The sequence below is a fragment of the Struthio camelus genome, chromosome 2 (genome assembly GCF_040807025.1).
Source record: "Struthio camelus isolate bStrCam1 chromosome 2, bStrCam1.hap1, whole genome shotgun sequence".
In the NCBI taxonomy this organism is placed as follows: domain Eukaryota; kingdom Metazoa; phylum Chordata; class Aves; order Struthioniformes; family Struthionidae; genus Struthio; species Struthio camelus.
In genome coordinates, this window is record NC_090943.1 from 23,772,294 (window position 1) to 23,786,956 (window position 14,663).

The window sequence follows — 14,663 nt, forward strand, 5'->3', positions numbered from 1 at the left end:
AGAAAAGAAATGAATCCCCCAAAAAACTCAGGTATTGCCAATTTCTCCAAAAGTCCTACTCACTGATCACTAACAAAACTAAAGAAGTTTTTCTACGCTTCAAAATACTTTAACTAGATAAACATAGAAATGAGTTTGAAATATAGAAATTAATTTGCAGAACTTTACCTTCATAGCCTCGAGAACACAGATCGTCTGTGGTTCCGTAGACTTTCCACCTACTCCATAAACCAGATCCCTTGTACAGCATAATATTCCTTTCCTGTCTGTTTCCATAGTTGAAAAACAAATCTTCCCCTTGGATTGCAAAAAGAGTCTCATTTCTGCATTCCCATCGCTGAAGTTCACTAGCCTTGTCACAAGGATACAGAGTGATCGGAACCCAGTCTTTCTTCGAAGGCACTCCCAAGCACAATTTCAATGCTATGCTCATAAGCTGGTGATCTGAGACCCACCTGAATTTTTGTGACTCATTGTCTTGAACACAAGGAGCAGTAGTCACTGAACTAGAACTTTGAGCCAGCACACAGCGCTTGTGATCTTCATTATATATTAAAAAGATGCTCGTATCTGTCGGACAAAAAACACTAGAATCACTGGGTTTGAAGTAATCTTACATACTGTCTAAATCAAACATGAATGACATGAGACACTGAGACACTGCTCTCAGGGTTAAAATCTCATCAGCTGCTCAGCAAAAGAGGGTGCAATACTTTTGGTGCCTACACCTGTTAAAGTGAATGCAGAATGCAACAAGCTCAGATTTGAGGACATTCAAACTATTTTGCATCACTGAAAGAATCTATACTTAAAAGTGCAAGGCAGTAAAGATATAGACCTGATGTTTCCCATAGCTTTAAATTATGGGTTAAACTGAAGAGAAAAACTCACTCGTGGTATTATTACAAGCTGCATCCATGACAGTCACTGAAACAAGGAAGCACACACAGAGGACGCTGCAGATCATGCCTGCAAACACTCCAGGCGTCACTGGCTCCTGGGCCCCAGCTGCCAAGCTCTAGCAGACAACTATGACCTTCACTTCTTCAGGCTCCCCTTGGTATGGAGCCCTGTTCACATAAGCTCTGCTAGAACCCTTAAAATTTCAACTAAAGGAAAGGATTTTTTTTTGACACTTCATACACAAGCTACTTGCAGGTCAGGCACAGCATATTCATTTTTCACTCAACTGCAGTAATCTGTGATGTCTTTCTCCTTTCTTACGTTTTACTATTCTGAATGAAACAGTGACAACAGTGGGACTTACATCATCATCATCAAATACTGCTCTTAATGACTAATGAAAACCTATGTGGCTGTTTATAACTCCCAGAGTTATTTCTCCCTCTTAGTAAATGGTGCCTCATAGCACGCATTTTCACATTTTTAAGCTTTATTTCAAAATTTTAACTGGTATAAACATTTTTTGCATCTTTTATCTGGATCTGGTAGAGAGAGCAGCGTTTCTGAGCTGGTCTTGCCCAAAGACTGAGAATTCCTCCTTCTTTTGATCCCGCTGAGATACATTTTAGAACGGTAACTTAATAATTCACTCCAATATTGCATCACATAACACAACCTGCTGTGCAAGGACTTAAAATGGTACTTTAACTGGACTACAGACTAGTAAAAGAAATAATAATTTACACAACTCTTGGCATTCAAATTATTAAAAAATTATTTTATTGTATTATTACCAAATTCAACAAATTCTAAAATTGAGAAATATTTAAGGGGAAATCAGGTTAACCACAGAATATTTTCCGCTCTTTGCTGAGGCTCCAATGTGGAAGTGATCATACTTTTCTACAGGAGAATAACCTGGGAAAAAATAACCTCTGTCTCAGTGAAAGAGCTGACCTAGACTTATCTCATCCATGGTTCGGTTTCCTTCGTCTGTCCTTTGGCTTCCAGCTCACTAGGAAGTAGTGTAAAACTGATCAGCACTAGACATCGAAATTGTTGCCTTCTGGCAATCAGTTTTACTCATAGACAATACAAGGAAATGTATAATTATCACTGCTGGTGATAACTTTTTTTATGATGCTTTTCTACTAGCATTTAGTACAATGTTACTGTAAACTGATATATGCAATGCTTGCAACCATCCTTTTCCTGAAACCTTATTTAAAGTTCCTGGGAAGAGAATATGTCAGACATTTTCACAACGGTAAAAACATTGCCTGATCTCTGAAACTGCTAAAATTGTATTTTTGGCCTAAAATATCATTCCATGTTTTAAGTAACTTGCAGCGTTAAAAGAGAGGACGTTAACGCATGTGAAAAAGGTGCCCCGAAGTAGCCTAAACTAAACTCAAAAGCCTGGATTGCTGTGCCCAAGCACAAAATGGTGCAGCATAGCGGCTGCAGAGAGAAGGCTGGAAAGCTGAATAAACAGGTATGGCTGGTGGAAAAAAAATGTTTTCTGACTACACCTTTACAAGGTGTTAGCAGTGCGTAAACATGTTGCAGCTACTTATACAAAAGCCACACTGTGCACAGGGTTCTGACAGGCAATAATAAGCCTCAGGGCCCAACACAACCTGAAGCACATAGCATGCACAGTAAACAGAGTACTGCCACTAGATGTAGGCATTGAAAATTAGATGGCACCAAAACAGAAGGACAGAATAGGAGGCAGCAGGATGCAGCAGCAACTGTGGTTGACACTGTGGTTGCAGGATTTCCTTTCCCCCTTTACTACAGATAAGCCGTAGCTTGCACAAATAAAGCTCTACTTGCAGCATGATCCTGAGTCCCCCAGTCTCAGTACTTTTAGTTATGTCAATTGCTATCAGAATAATGAAGGTTTCAAAAACAACTTCTGGAAGGAAATTCTTTAAAACGTGTAAGAAACAACCAGGAGTAGGAAACAACTTACCTCAGCACTATAATCTACTTCAGCCAGATCGTAGCATCTTTTCCCTACATTGTCCCAGCCAGATTATAACAAAAATTCTCTCACAGGCTTTCATATTTCCTCAGCCATCACATTGTGTCACTATTTGCCTGTCTTTGGCCACAGCTAATATACAACGGACTGCACCGTGTACTGTAATATCCTACCAGCCAGGCATCTTTTCCACGCAAGAGATTACATTTTAACAGTTCCAGTATGCAAAGGTAGCTTCACGCTTTGCAGCACTTGCGAATTATAACTGATTATGCAAGTGTAAATCAAGAAGTAAGGTGTTAAATCAGTGAGGCACTGCTAGTGCTAAACACTGGGGGAGAGCACCAACACAGCTCACTGAAAGCCAGAACAAGAGAGGGAAGACACAAGGTGGCCAGTAGGTAGGACGACTAGCTATCTTCTCCGTGTGAACGCTCGCTTACCAAGACAGATTAAAGTGATTGCTGCTAACTACACAAAGCAAGAAAAGCTACAAGATCAGTATTACCAAGCTTCAGCGGATCTAAAATGGCAAAGGTGGATGCAAAACTTTCATTATAGAGTAGCAGCATATTTGAAACCCGGGTAATTTTCGGAGGGAGAGGCTGCCAGTTCCAGATTTTACAAAGATAAGCAGCTCTAACCTCTGCCACTACCTTACTGGTGGCCTTTCCACTCACACCACTGCTGACCCTTATAGACATAGTCTGGTTTTAGCAAACACACCGGTACCCTCGCACTGGCACAAAAACCATCTGCTAGGGCAAGCCGCAGCCATGAACCGCCTCTGCCCGCAGCGGAGGCCCCGCGCGGGCCCGCTGTGGGCACAGTGGGGCCTCGGCCGGGTCAGCGGGTCCCACTGAAGGGCGCTCCCAGAGGCCAGCGAGGAGGGAAGCCGCCACGGCCGCAGTACGGCCCTCCCGCGGACTCGGCGGCGAGCAAGCAGCCGAGGGAAGCCAGCGCCTGGCCTAGGGGAGGCGGGAGGTGATGGGGCGGACGCGCGAGCAGGCGGTGGGCCTCCCCGTCGCCGCCCAGGGCGCCACGGCGGTGGGGGGGAAACTGAGGCGAGGCGCGAGCCACCTCCATCTTGCGGCGCGAGCCACCTCCATCTTGCGGCGCGAGGCAGCCGCGAGGCGGGAAGGGCGTGGGCGCAAGGGCGGCCAGCGGAGGCGAGGCGAGGTGGGCGCCAGCCCCGTGTCGCAGCTGGGAGTCTCGGCGCCCAACCGGCGCTTCGCCGGGCGGCTTCAGCCCACCGAGTGCCTCCGTGCGGCGCCGCGGGGAGCGGAGAGGGGGAAGCCACGGCGGGCGGGCGGCTGAGGGAGGGCTCGAGGGGAGGCGGCCGCCTCCCCTCGAGCCCTCCCTCAGCCGCCCGCCTGCCGTGCCGCGGCGCCCCAGCACGTCGAAGCTCTCTGCTCAGCCAGCACCGAGGGGGTTAAAATGGCCGCAAACTTCTCCCAGTGCTGGATGCTCTGCTCCACCTGCGAGGCCGCTTGGCCCGGGGCAGCTGCGCCAGCCCAGGGGCCAGGGCGGCGGCGGCCACCCGCCCAGACCCCGCTCTCTGCCCGCTTCCAGCACTTACCCAGCAGCGGCCAAGCAGGGGGAACAAGTGCGAGGAAAACCAGGAGCCAGGAGGGAGTCATGGCCGAGGCTTGGTCCTTCGCGCCCCCGCCCCCCGGCCCCGCCGCCTCCCAGGGGTGGCGGGCCGGCGCTCGGCTGCCGCCGTGAGGAGAGGGCTCGCCGCCGGGCAGGTCCGCCGCACTTGTGGAGGGCTGGTGGATCGGGGGAAGGCTCTGGGCTCCAAATGATAAGGAAATATCCTGTCACATGGGGTGTTTTGAAATAACAGGAATTCGCTGCTCAAACTTTTGCTTTCCTAAGCTGATTTCTCAGCGGAGGGAAGAGCCTCCTTCCGTGCACATGCAGGTGATAAAGCGGTGATAGCTGAGAGGAGGGTTTTTACTCCCTCTGCGGCACTGTCAGTGTGGCGTGTGGGTCAGCTGCTGGTTTTCCAAGAAAATGAGCCCTCCAGGGAGGACAGAGAATAGCAGCGATGTCAAACTAGTGCTGAAAGAGCAGGATATTTCCCTCCTTTCTCTTGGAGGTGAGCGCAAATCAGAAATAAAATCCAAGCTTGTGTATGTGAATGACCAGGTTTCTCATGAGTACGAAAGCTGCCGACCTCAGAGAGACCCGCTTTTGGAAAGTAGGATTTCAACTGTTCCTCCTCCTCCTTCACTCCTCCCCCGTGTGTGAAAAGGATGCCTTAATTGCAGTTTCCCTGGTGGGACAAGACAACTAGGGTGCCGCAGAAAAGCAGATTGTGGTTAAAAATCACAGCCTTGCTCAGCAGAACTATGCAAGGTGCAGCATGGCATTTACGGGGTGAAAAAGAAAAGCAAAAGAGGATACACAGGCTTCAAAGCTCTAGCTAGGCACTAATTTTCAAGACACAAAGCATTATAGCATGTTTTCATGAAAATGTGCAGCGCATGAATTTATTTGATTTTTGTTCATCATCTGCTATGTGCAATTAGTTTTACATCTGTAAATATTGGCTTTCACAACATCATTTTAAAACAAGTTCTGATTACTGTCATTATTTTGCTTTTGTGCACTAAGGCTCATGTTAGATTATTTAATACTGAAAGTCTGAGCCTGATTTCTTGCCTGTTTGAGTAAATTCACTGGGAATCTTGCATGTCTGAGGAAGAAGAGAGGAGGACCAAAGCACCTATTCTTTAAATATACCTGCAGTGTTTTCTGAGCTCTGATAAATCAAATTCAACAAATTTTCTTCTTTTTATTCTTCTGACTTTGGTGACTGTTCCTACCTGGTGGTGTCAGGCAGTGCTTTTACAGTAGTATTATAAGAGAAGAAACAACGTAGGTGAAATTCAAGCTTATTTGAACTCAGTGACAAAACTCCCATTAATAGCAATAGGTGAGGATTCCAGCCAGGCACTTCAGCTGCGCTGGGCCCTTCTACGGACTGTGCATGGGGAGTGATGAGGAAGCACTTCATAATTTCTCTGACATCTGCAGACCCACATAAAGGTCAGGAGCAGTCTGGCCCAGAAACGTGGGATGGGAGGTATTTCAGCTGTAATCAGCAGTCTCCTTTATCATTATGCCGATGAATTCTCACCTGGGAAACTTCATCCCAAGGGTGACACAAATTCTCATTCTGGAGTGGATGGCCGTTATTTATTGTTCACTAACTACTTGCAGTGGCCTATGCTGAACAAATAAAAGATCCAGAGCGTGCACTTAGAAGGTTATAGCTAGCTCAAATACCCATAGTGCAATTCAGAAATGAAGAATTCCCCCCCATACGCTACCACCTTAAGAACAGGCAGACATTCAGAGCATATATGAAAAGTGTTTTTAGATGTGGAAGGAAAAATATGGTCCTAGCTCACCTTAATAATTATTTACATATTTATTTTACTAGCAGTTAGCAACAACTGGAAGCTCAGGAAGTACTAGCTTCTCTAAATTAGAGGTTTAGAACAAGTCCTAAGAAGGAGAATAATGCTGCTGTCCTAACAGCAACCATTTATTTGTAAGACTGTCACTGAAAGTTTGGCTACAGATAAAACAGAGAAGGAACACAATATGTAAGGTTCAGTGTTGATGCAAGTATATATGACTCCCTCAAAAATCTTCAGATTAAACCCAGTGACTCAAATAGCAAAGTGGGCCACACATAGCAAGTTTGTATGTGTGTCACACGAACAGGCAGAAAAATGGCAGTAAGTATACCTATTTGGTATTCGGTGGCTCTACCAAGAATGACCTATGCTCTGAAGTGACAGAAGAAACTGTATTAGGCCATTCTGGGAGATTTTCAAAACTCAGGAGGACAAGGTGCTGAGCAACCAGATGAACTTTGAAGTTAGCCCTGCTTTGAAAAGGGGGTCATACTAAATGTCTTCCAGAGGTCCCTTCCAACCAAAATGATACATTAGGAAGAGCTGCTTCTAAGACAGTGACCGACTTCTTCCAGCCTTTCTTAGGATCTGTGCCTGGATTAGATTAGCCCCTTTCCTGATCTGGGCACTGCCTTTTTTCTCATTGCCCCTTGCACACCCCCACATGCTACTGCAAAGCAATTTTGAGTGTGCATCCATACAGAAGCTTGCCCTGCCCAGAGCAGCACGGGTCTGGATGATCTTACTCACTTAGCCTCTGTGTCTTACCTGCAGCATACTCCCCAACAATTGAGTCTAGCTTGCTTTTGGTAAATCATGGTGTGACTACATGGATCATACACACTAATCTCCTACAGCCCGAGGGAGAGATTTTCTCTCTTTTGGGACAAAAGGATTTGGTAAAGTCTTAGCCTATAGTGATTTGTAGGCAAATAGTTATCAGAAGTCCAATACTCTAAATAACTAATGGCAGCTTACTGCTTAAAACATGCCCCAGATAGACATATGTTTTTATCTCTCTCCATGGGTAGAAAGCCAGCTGTCATTTGTGTTTGGAACAGAGAGGCCTACATTGCTCCGAAACAGGTCGGCCCTCCCCAAATCTGGAACATCCAGTACTAGCAACTGGTGACAGTTCCTGGAAAAATACCCTGAAAACCTGAAGTCATAGTGGCACCTGACTTTTAATAGTCAACAGGAAGATGGAAAGTTCTGTATAAATGAAATCATATCCAGACCTGAAACAATATGCCTATTTTGCTTCAACGTGAGCAAAAAAGTTGGATTATTATCCATTCTTGGATGCTTGTGTCCAAGATGATTTTTGATGGTTCTTATGTGAATCTGTATCTCTCAGCTGACATTCAATAGTTTTCTGTACCTTTCTAATATTTGCATTATAGTATGTGATAAGCATATACTCAAGAACAAATCACACATACTATGCAACATCACCACTGTCACAATACCTGTACTACCTGTACTACATTAAAGATCTATATGAACAGGACACTGAGCAGTGAAAAAATAGGAATTGGCAAAGTTCAGATTTCATTTCATTTTAATGCAAATCAGAGATTCCTTTGAATGATATTGAGGAATTAATTGTTTTTAATATCTAAAAACAAAATAGAATAAATTTTTTAGGAGGGAGAACAATCAACTAGTGCAGTCTTTTATATGCAGTCTATTATATAATTTAAAAAAAAAATAAATTCTGGCATTCTGCCTTTGCTGCAAAGCAAGAGTATCATTGTTCCTTGCATAGATTTTAATTGCTTCCTACATGTGGCTATTCCTAACATGGATATTGGGAATGTGTTTACACTTTCATTGTGATTTCTAACATTTCAGATTTGGTTTATGCATGATCCACACTATGAGAAAAAGAAGAAAATGAGGTTTCGCCACACTCTTGCATTTCTTGTTCCTTACAGCTACAAGTAAGTGTAGCCTATGCTGACCAACAAAACATATTTGACACCATCAATATTAATCGATTATTGTTACAGCAGTTTAAATATATGCTATCCTCAAGTTTATGAAGCATTAGCCTCGATTTTATGAAATGTCACCTACAGTACAGGCTTCATTTGCCGGCAGACTATTAGATTTTTGGAAGAAAATTACCTAATTTCAGTAAAGGCACCAAGTATTTGCAGTTATATCTACGATTTGACATCTAGATCTCCTGTCTTATTTAAAGAACTCCTTTAGCTTTGTGCCAGCCAGACATTTTTCAACATTTCTGCAGAATTTAAAATTTTTTTTCATCAGAAAATGAACTCAGTAAAATTCTGAAGTCATATATGTAAACTAAACACAGTCACTGACTAGATATTGCATTTTCAGTATGGTAGGTAAAAAAACATGTAATTTTATTGGCAAAATATTGTTAAATTTCATTCTAGTTTTTGACAATAGGACTTTTTTTTTGGTAACATTCCTTCCAGAACAGGATACAATTTCCAAGTCTCAACTAGATCTATAAGTGCCAGAAGACAGAACTAGCATCCCTCTCACTTACTTCCTTTTAGGCTGGTACCAGAACCACAAGATGGCACTGTACCACACTACAATTTACCCTATGTTTTGCTTATAAATACATTAGGTTTGTCTGTCCTCACAATGACGGGTTGAGAACAATATTTTTCTCTGACACTGTTTAGTGGCCCAAACATATAGTTACGATGGGTCTGAACCTGCTCATGAATTCAGACCCTGTTCAAACAATTTTGTTTGGAAAGCGATTTTCAGGATTGACTCACAAGACAGCCTTGCTGGCCACCGCAGGGCGCATTAGGCCCAGCCACATGGGTGGAAGGCATCAGATGCCACCAGGATGGTTTCAGACCCTGGGCAGCACGTCCCAGAGGCGCAGCATCGCCCAGGAGCAGAGTGGTTTCCCTTGGGAGGAAACCCATCCAGTCTCAGCACCTAACTTGGCTAACGTGTTTCACTTTACTCTTGTCCTCACTTCCCTACCCTTAAAAAGAGAGCAGTGCTACCACTCGACTTATTAGAGGAGCAAATACAATGATGTGTGTATTGGGTATTGAATATAGTGAAATTTATGAGCCAAAAACTGCCTGAGACACAGCCTCAAAACTAGATCTAGTAGGGCTGCTGGAGAGGCAGAGTTGGAGTCATGAGCATTCTTACTTCTTCCTCCATCTTCTTGCTCATCCATAGCAGAAGTTCAGGGCAGTGCCACTCCAGGAGGTAAGTTCCTTATCCCCTTCACTTGATGTCTCCTGCCCCAGGTCTTCAAGGGGAGAGAAGTGAAGACAGAAAGAAGTTAAGGCAGCTCTCCTCCTCTTACAAAGTTTTGATACTGTATGAGGAGTGAGAGTCTGAGTCTATAAATCATCATTTCTGGGAAATTCAACATGCTTGCCGTGAATTTTGAGAAGTTTGGCACAGCCCCAAAGGTAGTCAGAAATGTAGCAACACGTTAAACAGCACTACACGGCCCCAAAGAAGCTGCCATCTGAAAACTGTTCAGTGAACCAGTATGAAATGAAATCATGGATTCAGGCCAGGAGCATCCATCACTTCAGCCCTTCTCTGGATAACATTTTCAGCAGAAATGCCCTGGCTTTAAGCAGCGTAGAGTCTGAATCACCCTTTTTTCTTCTGTTGGGGAGCGTTAGGAGGAGACAGAAAAAATCACACTACCTCAAAGCCAAACTATACCTGTTGTATACTTAAGGAAAACAGCCAACCTCATTGTCACTTGTCCAATAGTGTCTCATTAGTAGAACTAAAATCTCAACATTTAATACATTTTTTCCAGTTAAATGTCTTGTACCACTGTGTAACAGACTCAACAGGCATTTCCTTGAGAATATTTATGAACGTAGGTTTTATAGAATTTGAAAGGGAAGTAGTCCAGAGTCCTGGGACCTATGCCAAAAGATTTTAAAACCAGGAAAACAGCACTCTCATGATGTGAAAACAGGACTAGAATCCAGAACTCCTGGTGTTTAATCTAAGCTACTGGTTTTCTGGGTGTTCTTTGTGCAAGACGCACTCACTCTGTGCCTTAATTCACCAGTTTCAGATGTGCTGATGTAGTGAACTGTGTATGTTGATTAATATTTGTAAGACCATGACCATTTTGAAAAACCACATTGAAAAACAAAATACCAGGCAACAGCACACGCTCTGGGCACCAACTGAAAAAAGACTTGTCCCACAAAACAACTCATAGAGTACAGCACTATCTTCTATGAGTAGTGGAGCCTAGCAATGTGGGTCAGCCCTCGCACGTTTGGACACCAACATCACTGCAGGGCTGAATAGCCTCTCATGCTCTCCTCTCCTTCCTTTTCTCTCCTACAAGATAGGTTCTGTACCTCCTACATGGACAAATAGCCGTGGTCCCAGTACTAGGGGAGCCTTCATGTCCTGTTTTTGTGTAGATGCAGGGTGTTTATGGGTAAGCTGTATTTCAAATTTTGTAAGTATAGGTGAACAAAACATTTCTTATGTAAAACAGATTAAAAAAAAAAAGCCTACTAGGAAAAGTGTCCAGTAAAGGGTGAACTCCTTTGCTTAGAGAACAGCCAGGAAGGATTTGGGATTATTTGCCTTTCCTGGTGCCTTCACTAGAAGGGCCATCCACAGTCACAGCTGGATTATTTTAGTGCCTCATTTCAGCAGGATTTAGGCATTAAAATGACCTTGAAAATGTGAAACCTAGCTGTCAGATTGATCCAAAGTTTGAAGTCTCAAAACTGATTAAATTGCAGTTAATCAGAAGAATTCAAATAGAAAGCATTATAGTGATATGGTAAGAACATTTTTTCCGTTGTGGACACTTTTTTTGTCAAGACCAATGTCTTTTCTATAATTTGCCATCTATCAGGAGATGTTCAAGCCTATACACTTTAAAAAGAAACTTCTTAAGATTTTGAAGCACTTCCTATCATTTCAAGCAACACAAGAGTCTGTAAATAAAATACTAATTTTTCATTGCCCAGTAGTTGGCTTTGCTATCGGCACGTAAACCCAAGCTGGATTACCTCCACTAAGAAATGCAGCAATTAAATACCTGCAGTATTCAGTTCAGTGCAAGAAATGCTCGTGTTCTTTTTCTGAATGTACAACAGCAACAACTGTACCGTTTGTTATTTTCACCAGTACAATGTGTAACTACTCAGGCAGAGCAGTTACTGCAGCTTGCCACACAATCAAGAAAGCAATGGCAATGACACAGCTACGTCATTCTCTCTTATTTCATTTCATTTTGTACTGCCATTATCATGTTATCTTGGCATTCTGTTGAGCAATGAGCTCGAAGTCATGAACAACTTGGAATATCTTTTTTTTTTTAAGAACAGCTTCCTTTTACTGTATCAAAACATGCCGTTTGCTTTTTCTTCAAAATAAAAATACTCACTTCAGCTCTGTGCTGCAGGGAGGATTTGTATGGACTATTCTTTTTAGGAGTGCTGGCAACTTTTCCTGCCTGTTATCTATGACCAGAAGTGAGCTAGCGTATCAGAGTTTTTACAGGAAACCAAATCAGCAAAGGTCACACAGGCAGTGAAGCAGGATATAGTAAACCACGGTCCATATATACACCCCATGCTTACTTTACCCTCTTAAAGCTGAGAGCAAAGTGGAGAACAGCAAACATAGGTGTAAAGATAGAAGAAAACTGAAGTATTTCATAAATCATAAAAACCAGTTTACCCTATAAACTAGTCAGTGAAAATGTAAGCTATTGAAAAAGTACACTGAAGTGCTCAGGATATCGCATGCCAAATAAGTCAGGATACTGTCCAAACAGATTTGCCAATATATCATTAACTTTTGTTTGTTTTAATAATTCTCCTGGGTATTTAACTACTGGATCCAAAACGGGAGATTTTTGCAAGTCTCTTAACATTACAGAATGTGTCTTAATTCTAATTTTGCTCAGAGCCCTGGCTTTACTTTATATCTTCTCTAAAACTCTAGGAAATAGTTCACTTTCCACACAGTTAGCCTTAAAATACTGCTTAGTTTACAGACAATTGCAGGTTTACATGGATTAATCCCCTCCACGCTAAAGCATATGTGTGCCTCTGGGGGCAAAGCTTTATTACTAAAGATTCCTTTATTTGTACAAAGATTTCTTCCTCCTCCATCTCTCCTGATTGATTAAATCATCCACCTCAGACACTAACCTGATTTTTCCCTTCATTTTCTCCACCACTCTCGAGAATGAGACCCTACCCGTATGGCATAGGCCCGTTCCAGCAAAGCCAATGCTTGACAAATCTGGCAGTGAGGTAGTAAGAACATAGTAGAATAAACCTATTTCACCAACAGCTGCTGCCTGCTCTTGCTATCCCAAGCAATATCCCAAGCAAAGTACAACACAGCTTGAGAGGACTGATGACTATACCCATCGTTTCTACTGCAGGTGTCTTTGACAGCTGATCCTTCTCGTAGTTCACAGCGTAGCCCAGTGAGGCACCATGGCTCTGCTCTGCAAAGCAGAAAGTCAAATGTGCAGAAAAATATTAATGCACGATTAGTACTAAATAGCCCCAATTCCACTGGGAAGCTATGGATAACTAGTCTGGTTTAGCTGAGAAATTCAGGCAAAGTATCTCTCGGTTATTACAACAGGCTAAATATGCAGTCAAGGTTCATTTTATGGCACAGTAACCTTTACAGTTTTGCATTAGGAGTCACAGTCAGTGAAATACCAAAGAATCAGTGAAACAGAGCTTACTAGTCATGGAAAATGCATGCTGGAATTGACATCTTTTTGAATACCTGAAGGCATCATCCTCCTATCAAATAAGATAAATATCATCCCTTACTAGCTTTCTCAAATGAATGCCAGACTCTTTAGGTCTGAGATACTGATCTTATGTACAATTGATTTTTATTCTTAAAATAAATTAACCTAAGGCTATCATACCTCAGTGGCAAAGCCCATTTTTTCAATGGACAATTTTAAATTTCATCCCTCAGATGAAAGTAGAAAAACGAAGAGCTTGATATTCTGGTAAACTCAGTACACAAGGTAGGCTTAAATATTCTGCAAATGTGCAGACAATGCTACCGCAGTCCTATAGGACACTGGGGCTTAGGAGAGAATCATGAAAAAGAGGTTTCTTACGGAGTCTGTTGATAAGAACAGTTCTAAAGCCAACGGGATTTACTGCTGTGGAACAGGCAGTCGGGCTGCTGATAAAAAAACAAGCTGGTGGTGATGAACCAGGAGATCATATGCCTTAATATGGCAGTAGAACCTTCAAAGAGTGAAATTACATACGTGAGAGGCCAAAACTATTTCTTTCCGGTGCTGCTGCCTGTATATGGAGCTGTATTGCAACAGCAGCAATAACACTGGTAGTAGGCATACAGAAAATTAACTGTGCAGACATTCATTGTCCAGCATCTAAGACATGCTGGTACTTGTGTATGCCGAGCACGCAGTGCCGCATTCAGTCTGGAGCACTTCTCAAAATACGTGATTTTTAGAGAACACCTTTGGCATTTTTCCACTGCTTGCCAGCAGCCCAGGATATGGAGGTCCCTGCAAGCATGGGTATTTGGGTCTGGATTTTTTGGAAGCGATCTACGGAAAAAGACTCCTGTGTTTACAACTACTCTTAAGTAAGTTACCCTATTAGCCAGGAGCATGGGGCCTATCCTGCTTTTTATCAGAAAACTATGAACTGAAAGCAGTTCTGCTCTCAGAACTGCTACTTATCTGTTTAAATCTCTAACTCGAATGTCTTCCAGAAAAATGGAAGGAGGAGTTCCAAGATTATAATCTGAATACAGTCAATACCTGCCTTGTATAGGAGAGACTAGAGGGCAACAAAAGGCTAAGGCTGGTAGTTGACATTGCCATGTACAAATTCAAATAGCTAATGGAGATATTTGCATTGTCGTATCAAGACACACTCAGATTCAGCACATGCTAAGCTGTTTAAACAAGGCAATTCTCTTTGAACATGGAGGATAGGGCAGGAGGGGTGTTTATAATGTACCCATTACTGATTTTGAAGTGTTTTAAAAATAAAAGTGAGTAAAGAAACTAGTCAGGACCAAAGCAAGGGACCACAGACTGCAATGACGGCAGTAAGATTCCTGCCAGACCACAAGAGGATTTCATAGCGGATCTTCAATAGTGAACCATTGTTCCCCAATCCTGAGAGCTGTGCCTGACAGAAGTGGCTGCCAACTGAAAGACTTACTGGGATGTGTGACCAGGAAAGTTGGGATTTGTTGGGATAAAAAAGAAAGGAGAATATAAGCATACACAGGAGCAGGAGATTGGACATGAAATAAGGGAAAAAGATCAAAAGCATCATATCTGTGTGTGC

The 14,663-nt window shown here is 42.8% G+C and overlaps 1 protein-coding gene across 5 annotated transcripts in view; it reads right to left on the reverse strand.

The window, feature by feature from the left end:
- The window catches only part of LOC104143282 (macrophage mannose receptor 1), a 60,194-nt gene extending 55,527 nt beyond the window's left edge, over positions 1 to 4,667 (reverse strand). The window contains exons 1-3 of one of the 5 annotated variants that reach the window (XM_068934638.1): positions 4,473 to 4,515; positions 456 to 570; positions 169 to 352 (exon numbers count right to left, since the gene is read on the reverse strand). In XM_068934638.1, coding sequence (XP_068790739.1) covers positions 169 to 250 — 82 coding nt within the window. In that variant the 5' untranslated portion in view covers positions 251 to 352; positions 456 to 570; positions 4,473 to 4,515. Of the gene's footprint in view, positions 1 to 168; positions 571 to 4,472 lie in introns of those variants that run through there. The other 4 variants (XM_068934641.1, XM_068934637.1, XM_068934640.1 and 1 more) reach the window with 4 other exon arrangements.
- Between the last annotated feature and the right edge of the window lie 9,996 nt (positions 4,668 to 14,663).